The 25,120-nt window shown below is 41.0% G+C and overlaps 1 protein-coding gene across 4 annotated transcripts in view; it reads right to left on the minus strand.

Moving 5' to 3' along the window:
- Window positions 1–8,289: 8,289 nt before the first annotated feature.
- Window positions 8,290–25,120, minus strand: part of Grm1 (glutamate metabotropic receptor 1) — a 410,258-nt gene continuing 393,427 nt past the window's right edge. For 2 of the 4 annotated variants that reach the window (XM_021174013.2, XM_029482994.2), the window contains one exon: window positions 8,290–12,115. In XM_021174013.2, the coding sequence (XP_021029672.1) occupies window positions 11,179–12,115 (937 nt within the window). In that variant the 3' untranslated portion in view covers window positions 8,290–11,178. Of the gene's footprint in view, window positions 12,116–20,127; window positions 20,207–25,120 lie in introns of those variants that run through there. The other 2 variants (XM_021174014.2, XM_029482996.2) reach the window with 2 other exon arrangements.

Raw genomic sequence — 25,120 nt, forward strand, 5'->3', positions numbered from 1 at the left:
AAACACATGAATTGTGTGTGAAGGAAAACAGTGTGAAGATAGAACAGGAGACAAGACCAGAGGGAAAGGGTTTGCAAGAGAAGGAGTGGAAAAGGAGTGAAAAAGCAGAAAAGAAGGAAGGAAGCAGGGAATTCAGAAGACGCCAAGGACTTTGGAGACTGCCAGTCTGTGCCCTGAGCTGAGCTTTGGAACCATCTATGCAGTTAAATTTTAAAATGATTTCTAGCGTGCAGAAATGACTAAGAGGAAACAACTAGGGAAAGATCTGACTAAAATGCACATACAATTCCTTTTGAAATACTAATGTTAAGACTAGGGCAGGCATTTTTGGCTCACGCAAATTGCACTGAATTAGTTTAAAGAAAGAAGAAGAAAACTCCAAGTAAGGATGGGGAAGGTTGATCTGGGATGAGTGGAAGGTGTGCGTAATCAATATATGTTGTATGCAATTCTCAAAGAACCAATAAAAGTATTTGTAAAGACTTGTGCTAACAAATTCCCTACATGCTACTGGAAGTGCATCATGGGGGGAATCTAATGAATGACCAGGATTGAATGCTTTGATTACACAGCTTTGATGTTGTGGGCCTCAGTATTGACCCCACATCACTTGCTTGTTATACCTAAACCCTACTTGTTTGAATCATGACTGGGTCTAACTAACTACTGTAGAAGTGACGATGAATCGTGTTCACCATTTATGGCCAGTCTCCCTAACAGTTGAGCTTCAGGTAATATTTAACTGACCTCTAAAGCCAAGGGGTGGGAGAAGTGAAGAAAATGATTTTTGGTATACCGCACAACCTTGAAGCTTACGCAGATGTAGAGACCTCATGATCCACCAAGGATTCTTACTAGCATGTAGGAGATTGGTGCAACCTGTCTGTTACCTTTTGAAGAAAGGTGTTCTACTTCCTCTCTTTCATGCTTCATTACTTCTGTCTCACTGTTCCATCTCCAGTATAACCTAGACTATCATGATTGGCAAAATTGATTATGCCCCCCTTAACCAGTAGTATAGATCAAACAGTACCAATGATTGACTGTTCTGGATGGAGCAGACATTCATCTTCACTGAGTCCTTGAACTCATACCTGTGATGATTAAACAAATGTAGAGATGTAAAAAAGTCACATGATATATCCAAGACCAAAACAGCTAACTTTTTTAAAAAACTGATTATTTTATTCATTAACATTCCACATGTTGACTGCCCTCCAGGTCCCCCTTCCTGGAGTTCTTGACCCCATCTTTCCTCCCCTTTGCCTCTGAGAGGGTGCTCCTCTACCAACCCAGCCCCACTCTCCACCCCCACACCCTCACTTTCCCCACCCCAGCCTCAGGCATCCCTCTTCCCTGGGGCATCATATCTGAACAGTATTAGGCTCCTCCTCCTCTCTCACTAAGGCCAGATAAGTGCTACCTATGTGCCTGTGGCCATGGACCAGCCTGTGTATGCTTTGTAATTGGTGGCTTGGTCTCTGGGAGTACCCAGGGTTCCAGGTTAGTTGACAAGGTTGGTCTTCCTATGAGGTTGCTGTCCCCTTCAGTTTCTTCAATCCTTCCCCTAACTCTTTCATAGGGGTCGCTGACCTCAGTCCAGTGGTTGGCTGTAAGTACCTGCATTTGTCTCAGTCAGCTGCTGGTAGAGCTTCTCAGAGGACAGTCATACCAGACTTCTCTTAAAACAGCTAATTTTGAGTGTAGCTGAAGATTTTCAGCCTGGGAGTCTTGCAGATTCCCTTCCTCCAACTCATATATACTTCTCCAGTGCAAAACCATTTATGTATTGAGTCTGTGAAATGAGATTGTTCTATTAAAAGCAAGAGTTTTGCTTAGTTATAAAAGATAGCTAATCTGCAGAGAGTTTAATGTTAATCTGCATAATTGTAACCTCTAGCTGATAGTTGCTAGGTAGTTTTTATTAAGAATTTAGGTGACTTATTTTTGTATCTCCCATGTAAATTTCATATTTTGAGAGGAGAAGTAATTTTCTCTAACTTTCCCCCTCTTTTTTATACTATAAAGTCTTTTAGTGAATATTCTGTAATGCACAGTGACCTATTAAGTAAAAATAATCCTTCCTGAAGTTCTAAGTAAACATGTTTTAGACAGAACACACTTTATTAAAATTAATAACAATTAATAATGTAGGATAAAATTGTTATCATAAATCTCCTTTAGTCAAGTATTTTTCTTGTGTCTTCACAAATTACTGAAAAGACACTGTGATATTAAGTAGCTTTCATCTTGAGATAATACATGGAAGTAATTGAGGCCGTGTAATTAGACAAGCTTCCACAGATCCATAGACTCTAGCAGACTTTGTGGAGATAACTCATACTTTTTCATTTTAACATAGGCAATGTAAAATTTATATCTATTATTATTTATGCTAAATGTACTTATTTGTGTCAAAATAGGCATAAAATTTAAAGCATTTTTTAATCATAATATGGTTACAGACACAGACTTTGGAGTTCTACATTAACTCTCCATCTTTGGACCTCCATTTTCACATTTCTGAATTGAACCTATCTTCCAGGGTGTCATATCTTAGGTGGTATAAAACACATAGTATTTGGCATGGAATAAATAACAATTGTTATTAAATAACTGGTAAAGTAATCTCATAGGCTAGTCTAAATGATATATATGTGAATATATATAGATAGATATAGAGATATATTTCTTGGCATGAAATAATTCCTCATACTATTCACGAGATTTAGAGAATTAGAAATGATCAGGCTATGTCATAATAGGAGGATGGTTACATAAACCATAAGATACAAGAATAGCTGCTTTGATGATAGCAGAAGACATGCCTTATGTGTTTTTAGGTTGTGAACACTGAGGAGATCTGCTTAATCAGACACACATAGTCGTAGTGTGCAACACATGGAGACATGGTATTTCCCACTTCAGTTCAGAGTTTGTATTGTGTGTGTATGCTATGCTCTTTCAGTTGTTGCTGCTCCCTGAAGACTTTTTGCTCATTTTCACTCCTGTAGCTCCCATAAAGCTACCGACCTTTTCCTGGTTTGACTGTTCATGTGTTGGTACAGACTCACTCCTGACCACTGAAGCCACATGGTTACACCTCACCAATTGTATTCTCCCTTCTTATGCTTTTCTTTTCTTTATTTTGCTTCTCTTTTCTTTCCCCTTTCCATAGCCTAATTCTCAAAGCCTATTGGTCTGTAAGCTAGGATGCTTTGCATTTTAGCTTCAGTTGGGAAGCTCAATAGAGTTAACTCTCAACATGTTGTTGGGTTGTGGGTATGTAAAGTGGAGAACTTGAGCTTACTACATAGTACCACAGCTCTGCTTAAAGCCTGCTCTAAGCCATAATGATAGATTTATAAAAATCAAGCACAATTATACAGTAAAAATGGTTCTTAGTCTGTCAATAGAGAACTTACAAGGCTGGAGAGAAAGCTCAGTGGTTAAGAACACCTGGTCCTCTTGCAGAGGACCAGACTTCTCAGCATCCATTTGGAGAAGTATTCAACTACATATAAACCCAGATTCTGAGGATCCAATACCTTCTTCTTCCCTCAGTGGAAACCCATACACATGTGGCATAACTCATATATACACATATACATGCATATGTACAATTAAATATAAAATAAATCTTTTTAAAGAAAATGTATGGACTGATAAAATGACTTACTGGGTTATGGTGCTAGGTGCCAAGAGATAACTTGAGTTGGATTCGCATTATCCATATGATAGAAGAAGAGACCTAACTCCCACAAATTGTCCTCTGATCCCCATGTGCATGTTCCACATAAAATGAATAAATTAATGACTAAGTATAATTTTAAACTTAAAAAATACATAAAACCACTGAAAAGAAAAGTAACTACAGCGACAATATTCCCACATGGTGACTGAAGATGGTGTACTTTAGGGATTCCTACAATATATTTTACTACTTTTTAAATGAAAGATGACAAATTAGAAGGAATTATTGTAAAGGAATAACTCCTAGACTAACAGCAGGCATAGTTAAAGCAAACTTTATTGTAATCTCTTGTGGTGATTCTCCTATCATGAGGAATAGTCTATAAGTGCCTCTTTCCAGTGTAGTTGCTTTGTGCTCTATAGACCTCTGTTTTTACACCTCTAGCTGTACTTGAGTCTATTTCTGTAAACATATCTCTATTTATTATCTGTCTATCTGCCTCTGATTGATTGTTTTATCATCTACCCCTCCCTATGAACTGTGGTAAGCATCCATACAGCAGATGCTATTGCTAATATCCATAAATCACCTTAGAACTCACCTTTCTCCAAAAGGCCAACATTCATGTCCAACTGTCACCATCAGATCTCTGACATGAAGATGTTTTCTGGGATGAGGAGCAGGCATACAGGACAACCTGGGAGAAACTGGGCATCATTCTGCACCTCCATCTCAAGAAGCCCTGAACACCACTAGTGAAATGGTAGATAAATTCTCTGGAGTAAGAACAGTTGTAGGTATCTCATTCCCTGTCTCTCAGAATTCCCAGAAGATAGAGCCTATTTCCATTGGTTGCAATCTATATTGTAAGTGACTATTTGCTGAATGCTTCTCATGCCCTCTTTTTCCCCCATTCCTAGGGGTTCCCAGAGATTGCTACCCCAATACACTACTTCTACAGTACAATATTAGTTCTACTCAAATCCCCTCCTCCTGGAGGAAGGGGTCGGCCACTGCAGAAAGTCAACCAAAGAAGATGTTTATTTTGTATAGTAAAAATAGATTCTGTGTGATAGTGGCTCTGAGCTAGGCTAGAGCTCAAAATGTGCCAAACCACTAAGAGAACCTCTGAAGTGGCTATATTGGAATAACAGCTAGAGTGACTCCAAGTATGTGTGTTGTATTATGTGTGGCTCTGGACATAACATTGGTTTTAAAGAACATTCTAAATTTAGAATATAACAGCAAAGGCCTGACCAGGGGTCAGAAATAAAACAACTAGGACAGTAAAGGCAGCACTCTCTGGCTTCTAGACAAAACCACAAACATAGCCACCAAACATAGCCACCAGATCCAAGTAGCTGATAGGATGCCCTGAGTACTGTGGACTAAGTTTGCTCACACCCCTGTTAGCAGCCAGGGCACTGGGGGAATGGCAGATTAAGGCGCAGCATAATGAAAATGAGAAGTTTTCTGATAGCTGCAGCCTTCCTTTATGAGATGCACTGCAAGATCCTGGTCCCTAGAAAGCATTCTCAGGGAGACAACAGCAAAAAACCCTAATGTGGTAGACCTTTTGAAAGAAACCTTGGCCAACAGGGATGTCCTCTACACTTGTCACCAAAAGCACGTTCTTATTGGGAGTTTCATCAGATACCACTGCCTTCTTGCCCATCTTTGTTCGAGGCATTTCTGGTCCCTGGATTCCTTCTGCTACTGCACTTGACTTCTTCTCTCTCCCCAGTGACATGTGCTAACAAGTGGCTTTGGATATGCTCTGCCCCTGTCTAGGTTGTCTGCCTTCTCCTTTGGCACAATAGTTGTAGGCAATAAACACTGTACTGCCGCCCACAACAGGGTACAAAGCAAGGGGTTCCAAACAAAATAGAAACTAATTTAAAATAATTTTCATGGTTTACTTCCAATTCTTAGATTCTGTCAAATACTTTTTGTACTGGTTAGTTTTGGTTTTGTTTTTCAGTTTTTAGTTTTTGGTTTTTTGTTTGTTTGTTTTTGTTTTTGTTTTTTGTCAACTTGACACAAGCTAGAGTTTTCTCAATTAAGAGTTTTCTCAATTAAGGGAAACTCACTTAAGGAAAATGACCCCATCAAATGGTCTGAAGGCGAGTGTGTAGGACATTCTCTTGATTAAGGTGGGAAGGCCCAGCCCACTAGGGACCGTGCTGCTCCTGGGAAAGATGGTTCTGGATTATATAAATAAGTAGATGGAGAGCAAAGCTTTAAGTGGCCCCTGGTTTACTTCCTACCTTCAGTTACCTGCCTCCAGTTCCCTTCATGATGAACAGTGATGATGAGGGTAAGCCAAGTAAAGCCCTTCTTCAACAAGTTGCTTTTGACCACTGTGTTTTATCACAGCATTATAAATTTTACTGGAACAGACATCGGGTCTAGAAATAAGTCATCCCTGTGCCAGACCTAACCATGTAGTTTTAGGGAGGATCGTAGAAGTTCTTGGAGCATAAGGCTGGAAAAGATATTGAGGTCAGGATTTAGTGGATTGTTTTATGGGAGCCTGGATTATAAGAATGTGAGAGAAATGTTTGCAATGAAGACCAGGATTGTGATGCTTCTCTGGAGAGTGTGAGATCCCTAAAGATTCTATTGGAAGTGTCTGTGTGATAAGTTTGAATTAAAATTCTGTGGTTTGTCAACTGGGTCTGGAGTCAGTTGTCTTAGCAAGAGACCTGCACCACTGATGTGAAGACTTCAGCTTTACTGGAACATTTCTTTTCAGTGTTTGTATTCCTCCGTTCTCAACTTTCTTTCCCTTGTTACTTACCCAATATCCTTCCCAAGTAAAACCCCAGATGAGATGGATCCAGTTTCAAGAATATGATACTAGTTAGACTTCATACTCATCTTCTTGTTCTTCAGACATAACTGACTTTACCTTTCCCTTTGTCTGCAGACATGTATTTCTGCAGTAATGGACCCCTGCCCCAACTCTGACCGTGCACACTTTCCCATGAGTCCTATGTGTGGCCTCACCCTGATGTCCCATCACAACTGTCTATGCCTTACCTATAGTTCCCCCACATAAATAAATTATTATTTATGGGATAATAATCATTATTCTATGATTAACTCTGTCTTCCCGAGCCTCTCTAGACACCAAGTACCACTTCCACATCTCCAGGAAAGGGAACCAGATGCCCAAGGGGGGCAGAAGTTTCTTCTGTTAAAGGGAGAGCCTGTTTCTCATTAAAATATGTATTCCAGAAGGCAGCATGAGGGTCAGTAGGTAGAAACATAGATCCATGGACCTGATAAAGATCTTATTTTTTTTTTTTTGGAGTATTGAGCTGGGAAAGGTGTGGAAGTCATGAATCTACTCTCACTACTTCACAACACACCTTTCCTGGATACTAGTTTTGTCCCTAGTGCCTCAGAAATTAGAATCCCTAGCAAAAATGGATCAGCTCCTACGAATGTGATTGAGCTCTGAGTAAGCACTGGTGTTCATATACTCTGTACTGTCGGGGTATTTGACTGAAGCTCTGATGGATGGACTAGTTGCTAGATAAGAGTGTGTTCAAGTTTACTTCAGTTCTCCAGAATATCCACATGGCAGAGATGCTGGGAAGAAAATGAATGTCAAGAACCTAGCACTGTGTCTGTTTGATGTAGGTTTATTTGCTGATACCTTGCTCTTTGACTTGCATCTAGGATAAGCTAGTAGAAAGTAGGGTGCAATTACCCATCACGGTAGTGTCTGGACACAGCCACAGCCTCTGCAGATATCATACAAGTGAGGCTTCTGTGCTCATTTCACTTTACTGCTTATTGGGTTTTTTTTTGTTGTTGTTGTTATTGCTGTTTTTATTTTTTGCTTTTGTTTTTCCTTCCTATTCACTTCACTTCTCACTCTGTTTCTGGAATTTTTTTTTCCTTTGGTTTTGGTTTTGGTTTGTTTTTAAATTCTGCTTACCAGACACATTGAAAAATCCTTTAGTGACTCAATGAATTTCTGGATGGTATCTTCATGGTTAGCTTGCTTCTTCAGCACTGTCACAGGTGTATCACCCCCTCCCCCATCCCATCATCTTTTTGAATAGGACACATAGAAGATGCCAGGATCTTGTAGAAAATATGAAAGCACAATTTATTTGGAAGTGTGTATGTGATGTCTTCATTAAAATGTAGAACTAAGCCTGGTGTGAATAGAAAAATACTAAGGAGCTGGAAAATGAGATTCCCTTACCAGTGTGAGTTGGGTGGCAGAAAAGTTTGATGCGCTCCAGTGGAACAAAGGTAGAACCCACGGCTCCAGAGCTACACTAAAGATATAACCCTTCCTGTTCTCTTCAAAGCATAAGTGACAAAGGACATCTTGGGACTTTAAATTCTAATTTTGGATCACATGTCCTCAAAGTCAAACTGTGTTGCACTTTATGACCTGTCATGCATATTTTGTGTGATGTTTCAAACTTCCTCTTTGGAAGTGTGTTCTAGGCAAATCAAACTGTTGGGATGATTTCTTACACTGGCTTTTTTCTAATAGTATAATGCTTAAATTCAGAGAACGAATATGCACATTTAATAAATAGAAAATATTTATTATGATACAGCATCATTAAGACTATTTGACAAAAGGCAGTAACAAGCCAAAGGAAAACACTTTTACAAGAAGCAAAACACCTTGTAGAAGCACACACGTTACAGTGAAGATATTTTGCCCTTTAGGTACAGGGTATGTATGTGTACATCTCCAATTCTGAACAATTATATGAGCTAATATTCTATTTATTCTGGAAAATTTATAATCAGGACAAGAGTAGGCATTCAGTAATATTTTAATCAGTGTTGAAGGTGTTCACCAAATGTCTCAGACCAAAACCCTAGAGTTAACTTGCCTGTTAGAGCATTTAAATAGGCAAACATTGCCTCATCTATTCTTGCAAAACAACAATAACAACAACAACAACAAAAAGCCCTGAATGCACAAGTCCCATAATAATGAAGGATGTATGTAAGTGCTTCAAGTTTAAAAGAACAGAGGAAGGAATATGTATTCTTTCACAGGTTTCTCAATTAGTGGAAACCCATCTTTTTAGCACTGAATCATCTTTGTTGTGTGTTTTGGTTTTGAAACAGGGTATCTCTATTTAAGCTTAGAATTTCTTGGATAAAGCAGGCTGGTCTCAAACTTACAAAGCTCCACCTGCCTCTGCCTTCCAAGTGCTGGGCTTAAAGACATGGACCCCCATGTCCAGCTCTGTACTGTTATTTCTCATTCTGTTTCTTCACAGTGAAAACACAGAAGCTAATATTTAAATTCTTGAGGTCTTTACAATAAAGATGCTTAAAAATAACTTTAAAATAGAAGGCAAAAATTCTTGCAAAGGAATTCACTAAACTGGGCAGTAGAATGTGACAACACACAAGAAACACATCTCTGACATAGGAGTTGATCTTAAATTCCGAACTTATGATGCTTTAGGCATTTGGAGATTCTAAAATGATGCTTTTTGGCTGAGAAATCAGCAGCTTCGACATGAAGGAAGCAAATTAAAATGACTGAACATAAGGCATAAACAAAGATATTTAAAGGGATTTGATTCATCCCACAAATAACAGAAGAAATAAAAATAACAGGAACACTCTTTTTCTTTTGGGTTAGAAAAGGCAGGGTCAAGATGAAATAACTGGATTACATGTATGTGACTATTACATAGTAGTAAATGTGAGGATTTAAGAAAGAGACACTAACAAAAACATAAAAATTAAAATGCATGAAAATAAAAAAATTAAGCATGATTGACAAGCAGATAGTTGAGACACTCTGGGTGGACTTGAGTGTTATTACATACTAGAAGACCATGAAACTCAAGTATCTGTGGAAAAACTTTTTAAAAATATATCTGAAATATTCTAAATATTGCCCTTTCAACCTTACATTTTAATAACAATGTGTGCAAGTTATAAAAAATGGACCCTTTACTGTCACCCACTGCTTGGTGATCTTTTTAAACAATGCCCTTTCAAACTTCTTCATTAATAACATTCTCATTTCATAAAATATCTGAAAAATAATTCCCACTTAGAAGAATTCCCATCGAAGCTGCATATGAGAAACATCAGACCACAGATCCAACCTCCAGAGAGACACTGGTACCTCACTGGTACATAAAAATATTTATACTATATCTGAAAGACGATTTTCTAGTGGCAGCTAGATTGACATTAAATGGCACAAATTTCATAATCACATGTATACAAGGAACACAGGAAAACACATTCAGTTGCTAGTTCCAGGGACTCCTGTGACAATAGGGGAAAAATCTAAACCAGTAATAGTTGCTATGAATACGCCATTAAGTTCAAAGATAGATTCATTTCCATAGCACATGGGAGAAACAGTGGCACCGCATTGTACTGAAACTGAATCTTAGAAGTCCAACTGGTTGGTATTATTTGCTACAGTAAATGGAAGGTAAAACATGGCAATGCGGCTTGTCCTCTTCTGCTGAAGGGCAGTGGAGAACCTGGTTGGCACAGTGCAAGTGAGTTCACAAACGGCTTCTGACACTCCTCTCCAAAAGTATCAGTACACAAGTATGGAATCTGTGAAGAAGCTGGTACGCTCACCTTGTTCATGGCCCTGTGCGTACATATCGTCTCGCTTCTCTGTTTTACCCCCCATAGCACTTCTGATGAAGCTCATTTTGGCGATGACTTTGCTCAGACTTTAATTTTCCTAAACACAGGGAATCACAGAAATGCAAAAGGTTACTGTGCCTTTATCCTGGGCGACTAAAGGCTGGCACTCGATCACAGCAGTGGAACGGGACCCTCATGAGGTCAGTTCCTGGGTCTTCCTTAGTCCAGGAGTCTACAGGCTCAGCACAGACAAGGTCTGTGATGGAAACTGTTGTCCGAACCAATCCCCATGTCCTGCCCTCTCTTCATCCACTCACTGGGATGATGAGTTTATGATTCAGCTGGCGCCATGGCAGGGCCCGCTCCGTCTCTAGTTTCACCACGAGAGTGTGGGCAGATATATGTATGCACGACTGAGCAAACGAAGAGATTATTTTTGTTGATTTTATTTTTACGTTTTATTATTTTTTTCGATAAAAGTTACATACCATATGGAATTGTGCTTTGTCATAATTCCCTTTCTTTCTAGAGAAGGTTTTTGAATAATTCAAGAGTCACAATCCTGGCCGGGACTAATGTTCAGTTGGCATCTTCCCTCTCCCTCTTTAAGGCAGCCGCATCGTTTTCCTTTCCTTTCCTTTCCTTTCCTTTCCTTTCCTTTCCTTTCCTTTCCTTTCCTTTCCTTTCCTTTCCTTTCCTTTCCTTTCCTTTTCCTTTCCTTTCCTTTCCTTTCCTTTCCTTTCCTTTTTCTTCCCTGCAGACTGTGGTCCTCCATCCCATTCCTCCCCCTTGCTTTCTACACATTTCTGGAAGGGTTGACACTCCTTGGCATCTCTGGCTTCTCCACGCATACTCCCCGCTTACTACAGAGTGGAAGAGCTTTGCTTGTAGTCCCTCAGAATGACAGAGGCATAGGTCACATTTGGAGGGGTGCAGAGCACCGACTCAGACACTGGGGAACTGGGCACTGAGCTGCCAGAGGCCACGGAATCTCGGAAAGGAGAAGGGGGCGTCAGGGCAGGCGAATCCTCAGGGGTCAGCTTGCTGGCTGCAGGCAGGTCCTCCTCCTCTTCCAGATCGTCTTCCTCCGTGTTCCCTTCACGTTCGTACACGAACTCCTGCAGGAGCTTGAACCTCTCGCTGTCATCATCGTCATCCTCCCCAGGAGGGGAGATGGGCTCCTCTCGGAAGGTGCTCAGCTGCAGGGGCAACATCTGCAGGTGTTGCGGTGGAGGCGGGGGCGGGTACAGGGAGCGCAGCCCGTTCCCTGGTGTCCCCGGGCCTGCCAGCACCGCGTGGAAGTCTGGAATCCCAGAGCCAAAGTTGGTGACCACGCCTTGCAGCTGGTCCATCAGGGATTTGGGCTGCTGCGGAGGCTGCTGAGGGGGCGGCTGCTGTTGCTGCTGCGGGAGAGGAGGAGGCAAGCCCTTGGGGATGACAGAATCAGCCAGGAACAAGGGCGCCTCTTCTGCGCTAAGGTGGGGTGGCAGAGGTGGTGTGGTGGCTACTGGTGGCCCGCGTCGGTGCACCACCATGGAAGGGCTGCTGGGAGGGCTGAAGTGAGTTGAAGGGGTATTGTCCTCTTCCTCCACATTGTAAAGGGTCTTGGTGCTGGCGTCTGAAAAGGTCAGACTCTTGCCAGAGCCTTGGTAACTTTTAGTGAGGGGTTTAATTACGGCCGTTTGGTTACAGGCCGTCTCATTGGTCTTCACGTGCACAGAGAGGCGCTGCCACACATGCTGTCCCTTGGGCGCCTGTCTTCCACCTGGTTCAGACCATGACACAGACTTGCCGTTAGAACTATGAATAAAATAGAGATGGGGTTATTTACACATGGATCCTGCACAGAGGACAAAATGCTTCTGAATTTTCTCCACCCCAACGCTGTACAATTCAGCCGTACCCTCCACCCCCAACCCCACCCCCAGCTTCCCCATCCAGTAAATGAAACACTGGCAACTGCAGCTACCTAAGGCTGCCTCTGAAGAGGGAGCCAAGACATTGTACTCGTGCTAAGGAAGAAGTATTGACCCAAGAAAAGTTCCTGGTGAGAAAGCTCAGTCTGTTGTAGATACAACTAATTTCATTTAGTTACACAATTTCCCAAAGTACACTGGCCCTTCACCCACCATGCATGTTCTAATAATGAAACAGTCCCATTGATGACAGGTAATAAAATGGTTAACAAATAATAAAAAATAAACTTGTCTTTGATCACAAGACTGAAGGATTATCAAAATTATGGAAGAATAAAAACGAAAGCAAACATGGGCACCTGTACACACACACACACACACACACACACACACACTCAAAAGTACTTCAGGTTCCCATAGACAACACAATGCAGAGACTTAGTCTTTGGGAGAAGGTAAGACCCACATAAAAAGACCCTCTTGCTGTGCTGTGGGATTTCTGAAGTAGAAGTTCTCAATTGTCCATTCTGACTTGTATTTCCCAGCATGCACACAGACAAGACACAAAGGAAGCAAGAACAGACAACTAGAAAACAAACATACAAACAAACAAATCCAGTATGTTAGTGGCCGAAGGAGGTCATAATCCCCCCCCCCCTTTTTTTTAAATCTTAAAACACTATTTCTGGCACATGTAGTGCATGACAGTTCACATCAAGGTTCAGCTTCTCTGCTGCTAATAAGGAGTTTCACCCTAGGGATACTGAACTGAGCAGGCACACTGGAAAAGAGAGAACAGGAAAGGCTAAGGAACACATCACCCACAGCTTCGTTAATCCTCCTGCCAACTTTGAAGCAAATGAGACAAAATTAAGATCCTAACAAAGCAGGGGTCACTAAGTCAAAGGACGCTGCTTGGCTCTTTTTCTACTTATCCTTGCTAAAGAAAAATTCTAGAACACCCCCACCCTTCCAGCCTTCTCAGTGGCCATGACTTGATTCATAAGTCCCACTCAAAAGCTCCTGTATTGAAAATTTGCTTTTCAGGGCATCAGTGTTGCAGCAGGGAAGAGTGTCTCCTGCCCACCGTTAGGTGAACAGCTTTGATGTGCCACATGTTTTGTGCCAAGATGCTGCACCGTGGCAGAGGTCCAGAGAGTACAGTGCTTAGTGACCGTGGGCTGAATCCCTTGAATCCATGAACTAAGACAAACCATCTCTGTTTAGTGGAGTTTCTCAGATAGTTTGCCATAAGAACACAACGCTAACACATCAGCTTGAGTCCTCCTGAAACCCCAAGAAACCAACCAAGGACAAAAATCACCCCGTAAAAGAAAACACAAAATGTTCTATGTCAACCAGAAATTCTACTCATTCTGCATACTGCCACAGTTCATCTCTTGCTTTTGAGACTCTGCTGATTTTCTATATAACTTTTAGCAGATGGCGACACCTTACCATAGCATTCTATTAATAAAAGCAGTGCTAATATTTAAAAAGAAGTCATTTTCTTTCTTTCTTTTTCCTTTTTTAGGAGTTTGCTTTTTCTTTACACCTATCAAAGCAACAGAAAAAGGAGCACAATGAGAACAAAGTTGTGACATTAAAAGAAATTGGAAAACAGGCATTCTTTCCTAGGTGGAGGTGTGAAATAGACTGTCCCACATTATGGTCTTTTGTTTGAAGGAGGAAAAGCAGAAAAGGATCAGTACCGCAATGGTCTATTGGATCATTTAGAAAACCAAGAACAAAGGCTTTGAAACATACATACGATTCTTGGAATACTTATGATGAGAATAATACCCAACATTTCATATTTTATAACGTTGAAAAGTGAAATAAGCCTAAGAAATTGAGATTCATTTTAAAGTCTGATAGTGAATAAAAAAATCTCAAAAATAGATATGACAGCTAAAACACTGACCTTGTTATTTATGGGATAAAGGTCGTTCCCAACAACACATTGCCCAGTCACCCCTAAAACTAGCTTCAAGGTATCCTTGCCTTCTGAGAAAACCCTGATGTAGTGACTCCACCTACTCTATGTGTCCTATGGAGTATATGATCAGCTGTTTATCACTGTCCAAAGACACATCCATGGCCTCCTTTTGGACAGTACCCTAATGTTAACAGTGTTAGTGATGATCAGGCAGTCAGCTATAATTCCAACTTAGTCCCATTTTAATTGAACACAATTTTTATTCTTGTGATGGGTGATTTCCTCCATCACTGTTAAAATTAGCAGAGTCACTTCTCCTCAGAGTCTTGCTCTAAATTACCTAAAAATTTCCTGTTTAATTAGGAAACAGATATCATGTCCCAGGACATTTGGTGGATTATAAATTTACTCTAACCTTTTTTTCCCCAAGGACAAAACAAATTTCTTTTTAAAAAAGTCAGAGACACTGGGGGAAATGCATTATTGTGTGGATACATTGCAGCACAGGGTACTAACCGCTCCTTCAGGAAAACTCACTTCTCACCCATGGTTCACGGATGGATAATCTGAAGGGTCTACAGATGCTCATGCTCTCTAAGCACCGTTTATAGTGACCTGAATACATAAAATTTTACAGGAGAAAATGTACCACTCTTTTTCAGTGCCTGTGAATGGTATTGTGATAAATTACCATTAAATACAAACGGAACCACATCCTGAGATGCTTTCATTGTGTTCTGTAACCCAGTAAACACTAATAAAGGAAATTACAGTCACTGATTCAGGTAAAGACCCAATCCTGTTTCCTATCTGAAGAGACTGGAAACACGGTGTTAAGAAAAGAAAAATGCAAAAACTGTGTTGCAAGAGAATAAAAATATATTCAAAATCCAATAGTGCTGTGAAATAAAAGCTTCGTTTAAGTCCAAACAGTTTTGGGGGAGTTTCTTGTTGCTGTTGCTGTTGCTGCTGCTTCTGCTTCTTCTTCCTCTTCCTCTTCTTCTTCCTCTTCTCCTTCTCCTTCTCTTCCTCCTCCTCCTCTTCCTCCTCCTCCTTCCTCTCCCTCTTCTTCCTCTCCCTCTCCTTCTCCTTCTTCTCCCTCTCCCTCTTCTTCCTCCCCTCCCTCTTCCTCCTCCCCCTCCCTCTTCTTCCTCCCTCTTCTCCTCCTCCCTTTCCTCCTCCCCCTGCCCCTCCCCGTCCCCTCCCTCTGCCCCTTCCCCCCTCCTCCTCCTGGGAGGTTATCACAAGTAATAGAATGCTCACTTGCCAAGTGTGCAGGAAGCCCTAGTTTGAGCTCCAGCCCTGCAAAAAACAGGCATGATAATAATACCTGTAATCTTGGCATAAGGAGGTTGAAGCAGGAGAATCGGAAGTTCAAGGGTGGTCTTTAGCTACATGGCAAATTTTAAGTCATCCTGCGCTACACATGACTCTACCTCAAAGAGGGTGGGGTGGTTTTAGTAATCTAGTTTAGAAATCTCCATATAATTGTCTCAATACACTCTAACTTTCAGAGACAGACCTTGGGCCCAGAGTAACCTGTTTGCTGGAGATAAAAACACTGTGTGTCAGGACTAACTTTCTTCACATGGTCACATATATTTATTGATAATTAAATGGTTAATGGTTTAACTAACCTACATCAAGCCTCTCTGGTTATAGGGCTATAAAATAATGGGCCCCAAGAACACAGCCCCCCCCCCCCCATTTCCTCCTTTCGAGTAAAAATGTCTGACACACTGGGCACTTTGCAACTTTTCAGGCAACCCTGAAGGAGAGGCTTGGAGCTGAGCTGGTGGGAGCGGGAGGCAGAAACACACTTTAGCCTGATTGCTTGAATTTACAGACCTCCTGTTCTCTATTTAAGACATAACCTTAAGTCAGGACGAGAATATGCACTTGGGTAATCATCATGTCTCTTTGCCTCCATCTCAATGTAGCTACACTGGACAAATCTCCTTCTCTGGGTTTCACTATTTAAATTGTCTCTTTTAATTGGCTCATCCAGGATGAGTTGCTGAAGCCAATTTGTTGGGGGCACAGGCTGTAAAACTGTGTTTCATTCTCCTGTGCAGAACAGAACTTACAGGTTTGTGGTTGTAATCTGGCAATCAACAGGCCGGGGGTTTTACTTTGATTTTCTCCCATTAGCTTAGGGTCCTAATCCTCCCACCCCAAACAAAACAAAACAACAATATTTGCAGTAAGTACTCTAGAAAGTAGTTAAGCCCGTTTGCCTACTCTCTCTTACTAATAATACTGAGAATCTCAAAGTAAAAATTACAGCTCTAGTTACATTTGTATATAATGGCAATTTATCACAAAAGATATTAAATATGGGAGTGGGCCATATAAACAGATTATTGGTATTCGCAGTAAGCCTGTCTGCTTTATTTGTTTCTGAAGTGCTGGTTACATGAGCAGAGTGCATGCTCTCTGTTTCCGAGATCTCTAAAATGAGAATAGTGCTGAGGCTGACAGTAAGGCAAGCCTCCATCCCAGGCTTAGGAGCTTCCAGCAGGATGGAGAGAGCCATAGGAAAGACGAAATCTCCCTATAAAAAGGAAAGGCTCCCTCCTTAGAACCTGATGAGTCAAGCATTTGTTTTCTATACAAAAAGGAGAAATGGGGCCATTGAGATGGCTCCACTGGGGATGGAACTTGCTGCTACGTCCTGAGACCTGGGAATAAACAGTGCACTCAAATGATGGAAGGAAAGAACTGGTTCCCATGAGTTGTTACCTGACTTAAACACACGCTCTCTCTCCCCACCTTTCTCTCTCCATGATCACTCAACTAGTAACAAATAATGAAATGAAAACAGATCATCGGGGAATGCCAGGGAGTTCCAGTAGAAGGGAGAGAGAGTCTCACTAAGAACAGACTCTATGAGCCACCAACACTAGGGTAGCCTACTATGGCTCCAAAGCTGCCTTTCATGTGGTCCCAACACTTTTGTTTGGGATTCTGGCCCAAGTCTAGTGGAGCTGTTCATCCTCCCCTGCATATGCATCAACCAGATGACACCATAACGCAGTCGGGAAGGTGGCTCTGGCAGGTTCAGAAACCATTTGAGATGGACTTTTGTTTTCTCAGGAAACCGCAAGCAAATTACTTTCTATACTGATACTAGTTCCACTACTTGAAACATTCCAGAAAAAAAAATTGGCATATTTAGCATAATGTCTTCACCTTGGAAGACTAGAAACATAGTTAAACCATGTGGCCTACTCATCATTACTCATAATACAGAGAATCTCAAATGTACTTTGCAAGGCAGATGAGCTCTTATTGTATGAGAACTCCATAGATTATGTAGAGAGATAATCTTACACAGCATTGTGAAGTTTCTCCTCCCTCCATCTGAATTATATCTTCAACTATGGCTAGTCACAGAACCATTGTCTTAATGAAATATACAGTTTGCAAAGTCAAAGTATTTGACCCTTAATTACTAGTCTTTAGATCAACCTATCTTCAGGCTTTGTGATACAGGTTGAAGGACAACACACAAATACACATGCACACACACACACACACACACTTACACACCACTTTGCTTTTCATTAACTTCATGATTTATTGAATAAATCAATAAAGTAAAAATGTATCCAAAGTTTAATTTTCTTATCAAAATCAATGAAGCATGGATGTCTATCTCTAGAGCTTTTTATTTTTCCAGCATGAGTACCTACTGTTCTGATAAAATTACTGAGTCATTTTCAAACTAAAAGAGAATTCTGATGGTTCTTAAACTTTCCCAAAAGAGTTTTAAAAGATCTTTGGTTTTTAATCATTTCCTAGCTGATGAAAGTCTCTTGTTGAAGAGAGCTGGCCCACACTGTTCTTGCAGAAAACATGGGTTTGGTTCCTAGCAACCACTCGGGGCATCTCACAACCATCCGTAACTCTAGGTCCAGATGATCCAACACCCTCTTCTGGCCTCCATGGGTATCTGTATTCATATATATAAACAAACACATATACATATAATTACAAATTATTATAAAATGATAAGATATGTGTACCAGGGGAATGTTCTTGTAGTGGTAGCCCATATGCTGTAAGAATCATTTAGGAAACACATAGGAATATACTGTGTTACTTATGAAGAAAGTTCAGGTCAGACAATGTCATTTCTTTTATGTCCCCTTTTGCCAGACTTGGATTTTAGTTGCCAGTCAGTCACTTACTGCCCTTCAGTTCTCACAGTCTGCCTGGAAAATAAGGAAAAGTTGTGTTGCTCTGACTAGACTATTCCTCAGGGGCAAGAGAGACAGAGACAGACCATAATGATCCAGTTTACTTCTTACGTTAGTCTCTTTGCGTGCTCTTTACAAAAACCAGTGGGTACTGAAGGTTAAAGAAAAAACGTTTTCTTATTTTCACTTGCCAGGACAACCATGACTAAAAATATCTGGCCTTAGTCTGAGGGATACAGGTTGAAAGCCACTGATCTCTTTTGGTTCCTTTATAGTCTGAAGATAAGAGGCTTAAATAGCCTGTTCTTAAAGTTCTCAACAACCCACCTGTTAGCTTTGCTGATGTGTGCATTTATTTCTTCTTTAATCTCCACCAAAGAAGTATATTCATGTTGTACTTTTGTTCATAGGAACTCACCTTTAAGTCATGAACTGTCAGTTGACTCTCTTTGGCCCTGCTGCCATGACAAGACAAACACATCCATCCCTATCAATTTCTTGTGACAGGCAGCCAGCAGCTGTCACAAATTAGCATCTCCTTGATGTGTCCTTGGTGAGACTCACCCACAGTGTAAGAAACATTTAATGCCTTTAGACTTGGAAGAATAGCAGGGAGGGCATCCAGCTATGGTACAGTGGCTTTGATAGTGGCCTCCCAAGTGCCAGCTAAAAACTCTGTCGTGACTACCCAATGTGCCCTTCCTTCATCTGGATTATTTGGTGGAGGGTGCACTGTTGGTACACAGGATTCTACAGGGTAGCAAAAGGAGGCTACACACTTCCTGGTACACTTCACTGAGGAAAGGGAAGAGACAGCATGGCTTTGTTTACCAGCCTCTGCCTCCAGCTCACTACCAAACACTGGAACAAATTGGGCTCTTCTATCTGAAGAGCTATTCCAGCCACAGACACCTCATCAGTGGACTCCCTCTGCTGCAGGAATGTGTACCTTTGACTCTCCCAGGCGTTTGGAGGGCTGTAAAGGAACAGCTGAGAAAAACCACAGACTCCGTGCACAATGAATCGAACATGGTCTAGGTGCTTTGGTTAACTTAAAGAGACACTGTCAAGAGCTAAAGGTCAAAAATCGGACCAAACATGCACGGTTTTTATCCGACTTGAAAGTCTGATAAGAACCATATAGAATGCTGGGGGAAACTATTTTCACTTGTTTGTTTGTTTGTTTATAAAATTTGCTTTAAGTGGGACTCACAAACCTTTCGTTTTGTGTTCCCTAGGGTGTGGGAGACACTCAGCAGTGGCTCATGTTAGCACCCTCCCTCAAACACCCACACTGTGGGACTTTTCCATAAATTTCAGCTATGGCTTTTACTTCAATGCAGACGCGATTATTTCAAACATTTGTGCAACAGCGGGGGGAGGGGGAGGCAAAAGGAAAAGAAAAGAAATAAAAAGAAAAGGCTCTGTTTGCCAAGAAGAAGCTGACAAATTTGTTGAGGGGAAGATTCACTTTTGAGCTCATGAGTGGGAGTCACAGACCAAAGTGAATCCTTAAAGCTGGGGACAGTGCTGCATTGGAACAGAAAACAAGCAGAAAAACTAACAGCTTGACAGTGTCCTTTTAAGAACGATGGACAATTGGATAAGACAGTCGTGCAAACCACGGCACGTCTATGAGTCCCTCATTCTTGATGGCATGCACCACAATTGGCTCCATGTTAGAAAGTGGAAATACCCAGGAGAGAGAAAGCAAGGGGCAAACACTACATCTCCATGCAGCTTCTCTTACACATTCACTGCAGGGTGGGGGTTTCAAAGCTGCACATGTGCCGACGGACACTGGCTGCTGGGCGAGAATTCTGGCTGCCTCTTCCTGAAGATTGAAAAGAAAAAGCAAGGGGTTAAACAGTATGTGCACAGCTAGAGTGACTCCACCACTCAGGAGGTGCCTGGTCCACGGCAGGGCCAAGCCTGGCTCCCGACCCTTTCTGCATGTCTCTGCTTCTGTGTCTTGGTTGGAACTTGCAGCAGTGGCTGTTTCTTACTGCTGGAGCTCCTTCCTCAAAGCAACCTCAATGGACTCACTTTTCTATCATAGAACCAACTCTTTTCCATGGATCTCTCCTAGACTGGTTCTTTACCTTCACTGTGTACATACTACTTTAGGAGGCTGTGGATAGTCACGTAGATTGACTCTCTACCACCATGCCTCTTGATGGATTTTTGTGAACTAATATCTGAACCTATGGCTTTCCTTTCCATTTCTCATTGTATGCCATATTAGCCGATTCTGAAGGCATGGCTGCCATTTCATTTAAAGTCATGTTTTTTTTTCTTGTGCTCATAATATTTAATAAGTCTAAGAGTGGAATGTCAAGAGGCCCACCTGCTGAGGTTGGAGGAATCTGCCACAAGGGCACACATCATCTCATTCCCTGGCTGATGGATCATCATACAAAACACAGGTTGATCTGTCCAGTGTGTCATTCTTAGCAAGAGAGAACACTTGCTAGACACAGCAAAGTTGATGGGCAGTCAGGGGGATGGAGACTCAAGATAAGTTTACTTCCCCATAGCACTGAGAAAGACCAGTAGCTTAGAAAGTGGTGATAGAAATGCTATCCTGCTATTATGCCATACAAGAGGGCTAGCTTCCCTGGGAAAGAGCTTCGGACATACGACACCAGGGAGGAAGCACCTGCATGTTCTTGGCAGTGTTGCAGAGGATGGTAGAATTCAAGGGAAGTTTCTCGATTTGGAAAACTCTGTGGGGATTTACTTTCTTGCAGCTTCCTCCAGTGAACTCACACGTTTTCTATTAAGTCTGTATTTGGTCATTTACTCCAGTCTTTGGTGATGGCTTTGTAGGCATAGCCAGAGAGGACCATGACAGTTTTCTATCCCATCAAAACAGAAGAATAGAACCTCAGAAGGAAGAGGAAGAGGAGGGAGAAGGGGAAGGGGAAGGGGAAGGAAGGGACTCATCATGGCTTGTCCCGTATTCTAAGGCTTTGAGCTGATTACTAACAGGTTCTGAGAAAAGGATCTGTGAGTTTGAAATCTCCATGTAGAATTAATTCTGTATAGTCATTTTTCACCTTTTGGAAGCAAGGAACCTAAATTGGGTTTATATGATGAGGAAAGAGTTTCTATTTTCTAGTTGAATATGATATCGAAAAATCAAATCCTATCAATGAATAAAGAGCCATCAAATGGCAAGCACCCGCAAAACATTCAAAAGCATGTGCTGAACTCTGTAATGTGAAACTCTAGTCCAGAAATGAGAAATAGAGACAAATCAGTATAATTTCATGCCTACTGAGATAATTCATTTATTTTTTAAAAATTAGACAAAGAGAAACTTTTGCTGTTGAACATGCCAACTAGACTAACAATGACACAAAACATGCCAACCTGAAATCACAAATACCATTTTAAAAAATGATCAGCAGAGAGGAGACAATAAAGAGAAACTTGTGCTTGGATTTATAAAATAAAGTCGAAAAGAACATTTACCTTGTAAAATATTGCTAAAACTCTCCTTCTTGAGGAGTTGGAGAATATATCCAAAGCACTGGGCTTTGTTTTTCTGAACTCTTCCTGCATTCATTTGACTTTAAAATTAACTCTACTTTGGAGAAAAGTCTGCACATTGCCTGGTCAAATGGTGTCAGACACCAGGGTTCCCAGCAGATCTAGCATCAAAAGCCAGAGACTAGTCCAATCCCTCTAGGAGCCCTACACTTGCTGTTTATTATTCTGGGACCAGCCTCTTAAAAGGCTCTCAATTTTATCCTTAAGTTTGTGTTCTGGAGGTGATGGGGGGAATGAGAAAATGGAACATGCCTTGAAGCATCAGCTCACAGATCAACAGTCTCTCTCCTTTATTTGCATGGGGCTTTGAGTATAGTCTCTCTTTTCCTTTCTGTCCCAGTCATTATAGCCTCCCATTCTTTTGTTGTTGCTGTTTGTTTGTTTTGGTTTTTGGTTGTTTTTTTTGGGGGGGTTGTTTTGGGTTTTTTTTTTTTTCGAGGTAGGGTTTCTCTGTGTAGCCCTGGCTGTCCTGGAACTCACTTTGTAGACCAGGCTGGCCTTGAACTCAGAAATCCACCTGCCTCTGCCTCCCAAGTGCTGGGATTAAATAGCCTCCCATTCTTGTAGATGGCAAGGCACCACTACTGCAGCGATCTTGTGCAAAGCTCCTGAAGAACCAAGATATGTTACTATCTTTGTCTATCTTTGTCTCCCTCTCTCCCTTTCTCCCCCCTCTTCTCCTCTCCATCTCTCTCTCAGAACATTTACTACAATTACCAGTTTGCAGGCTATAGGGGAGGGATGGAACTCTTGCCTATTCTTGATCCAGATCTTCAGATGTATCTCGACTGATAGAATGTTCTGGCTCTCACATCTATAGCATGGCTCAGAAGGGGAGAACATGGAAGCAGTAGACAATTTAATTTGAGTTCTGTCATGGTACCTGCACAGGGATTGATTGGGAATAGAACTTTGCATCTTGGATGGTGCACACATGTTAAGTCCCAGAATAAGTAGCTAGGGTCACAACTGGAATGAGAGGTTTTTCCCTGAGAATGTCTTTCTGTACAAGTGAACATGACATTGCTCCTTTACCACGATTCTGTTTCCAGCTTTTGAACCAAGGACTTTATGTTTTAGTTTTGCGCTGGACCTTTCAAGTGATGTAGGAAATCCTGTCTGCTAAGGATGGGTAACATACAAATGAGATGGGAACTATCCTGGTAGCATGCAGACAGTCTGATCTTTGCACAGGTGCAGTGATTTGCATGCTGGGACAGCATCTGCATTTCTGTATGCCCCAGGGGAGCTGTGATAGGAAACTCCATGGTCTCTGTAGCTCACTCTTTTTGGCACTACTTCTGCATTTAGTTGAGTTTGTGGTTGCTTTTGGGTTTCAGCCTGATTGACAGCTTTATGTAGTAACTGTAAGAATTCCAAAGCCACACTAATTGACTATTGATCAAAGAAGTTGAGAAGAGTAAAATCTCCTTCATGATCTTGATGGTTTTGGTCTCTGACTTTTCCTTTGCATTAAGTAAAATAAAGAATACCCCTGCACACCAGCTTTGAGTGTATGAAAGGGATACTTACTAAAGATTATTGGCCAAGACTCAAAAATTCTGATGCCCAACTGGCCATTTTACCAACTACATAAATACTGGGAGAAGGAGCTTGGCTCTAGGGTATTTTTAGCAACTGTAAAACCACATATTCAAACAACTACAGATTCATCAAATCAGAGTAAAAGCTTGGAGGGAAAAGGCAGCATATGGGGGCTTGTCAAATATAAGTCCCAAATCTGTGCTGGAATCTTTTGGCACAAAGTATGGATTTAAAGAAACCCCAGAATTTTAGTTAGAAAGATCTTTTCAGTAATTTCTTTCGAAAGTGCAAGGAATCCCCCATCCCTCTATCTACTTCTCTTCCCTTTTGTGTTCTTTTTATATAAAGTTGCTCCTTGCAATGAACCAATGGGCTATCTAAACTTTCTCCTCTTGATTCTATTATCCAAATAATATTCCTTTGTATAGAAGCCTCTCTGAGTATACTTTGATCCAAATGGTTTTGTTTTATTGTGTTATTTTATCTACATTGAATAGCCCCTACATCCATCTCTGATGGAATTTATCCTTTATATGGACTTGAGACATGTCAGCTGTTGTTTTCCAAAACATGACATTGATAACTAGACAACGAACCCAGAGCACTTTGTGCCTTCAATTAAGCCATTATCTCTTTCAGATTCACTTTTTTTTTTCATAAAATACTGTTGGACTTGTATGTGTAAACGGGGCTCCAGAAAGCAAAGAGTGGTTTCAGGTTCACCCATTACTGTGAAAGGTGAAGAAAGTCATGGTGTTTTTAAGTTACCCTAATTCATAATGTCTCCAGATTCACCTGCACTTTCATGTGATGCTAGCCATCTTCCTTACTCAAGAGTTTCAATAAATCTAGCAGCATCTCAACTGCATTTCGTTTTAGGCAACATTAGTGACATCAAGTGGGTGTGCTAGCGAGGTAAATGCTGGATAGAGTTGGGTGAGTTGCCTGTGTTTGAAGCTGTATGTCTGTGGTAGAGTTGGAGGTGAATCTACTTTTAGTAGAAACAGAATGTTCTAGACAATTCCAGATGGTCACTTTAAGGATATATACAGCTCACCATGGAAATAATGTGGCAGCTGTCCAAACTAGTTATGAAGAATGACGGCAACCACTCAAGGCCATGTTAACAGACCATGGTCTACCTTTTTGGTTGTCATGGCTATAGATAAGTAAGATCATTTGTGTCTCTGATTGGTTTTCAGAAGCCAGATGCATTTTTCCCATTATCTAAATTTATTATTTATTTCTCAGTAATTACTACTGAGTAGAGAATGGAATTCTGCATGCATGCATGCATAAACCACCTGTGAATCTTAATTTCTCCCACTTTTCCTTGTAACACATACTTTAATACAGTGTATTTGGTTCCTTAATAAACACAAATGTAGTCTCCCTATTATTGTCATAAAATATTGCCCCATTTAAAAATCCTTAGTTTCTAAGATTGCAAGCTAATAAGAGACTATGGAAGATGATTTAATAAAGCCTTATTTATTTATTACCACAGATCCATCACAGATTAAAACCCATTTGCTTTGGAAAACAATAAGAGTATATTAACAGTTTCTATATAGTACTCCACATACTAATCACATTTTAAAGAGAAAATCTGTTTCATCCTTTGGAACATCTTAATCTGATTACAATA

Source organism: Mus caroli, unplaced genomic scaffold, assembly GCF_978045245.1.
Source record: "Mus caroli unplaced genomic scaffold, Mus_caroli_1 scaffold_9, whole genome shotgun sequence".
Taxonomy (NCBI): Eukaryota; Metazoa; Chordata; class Mammalia; order Rodentia; family Muridae; genus Mus; species Mus caroli.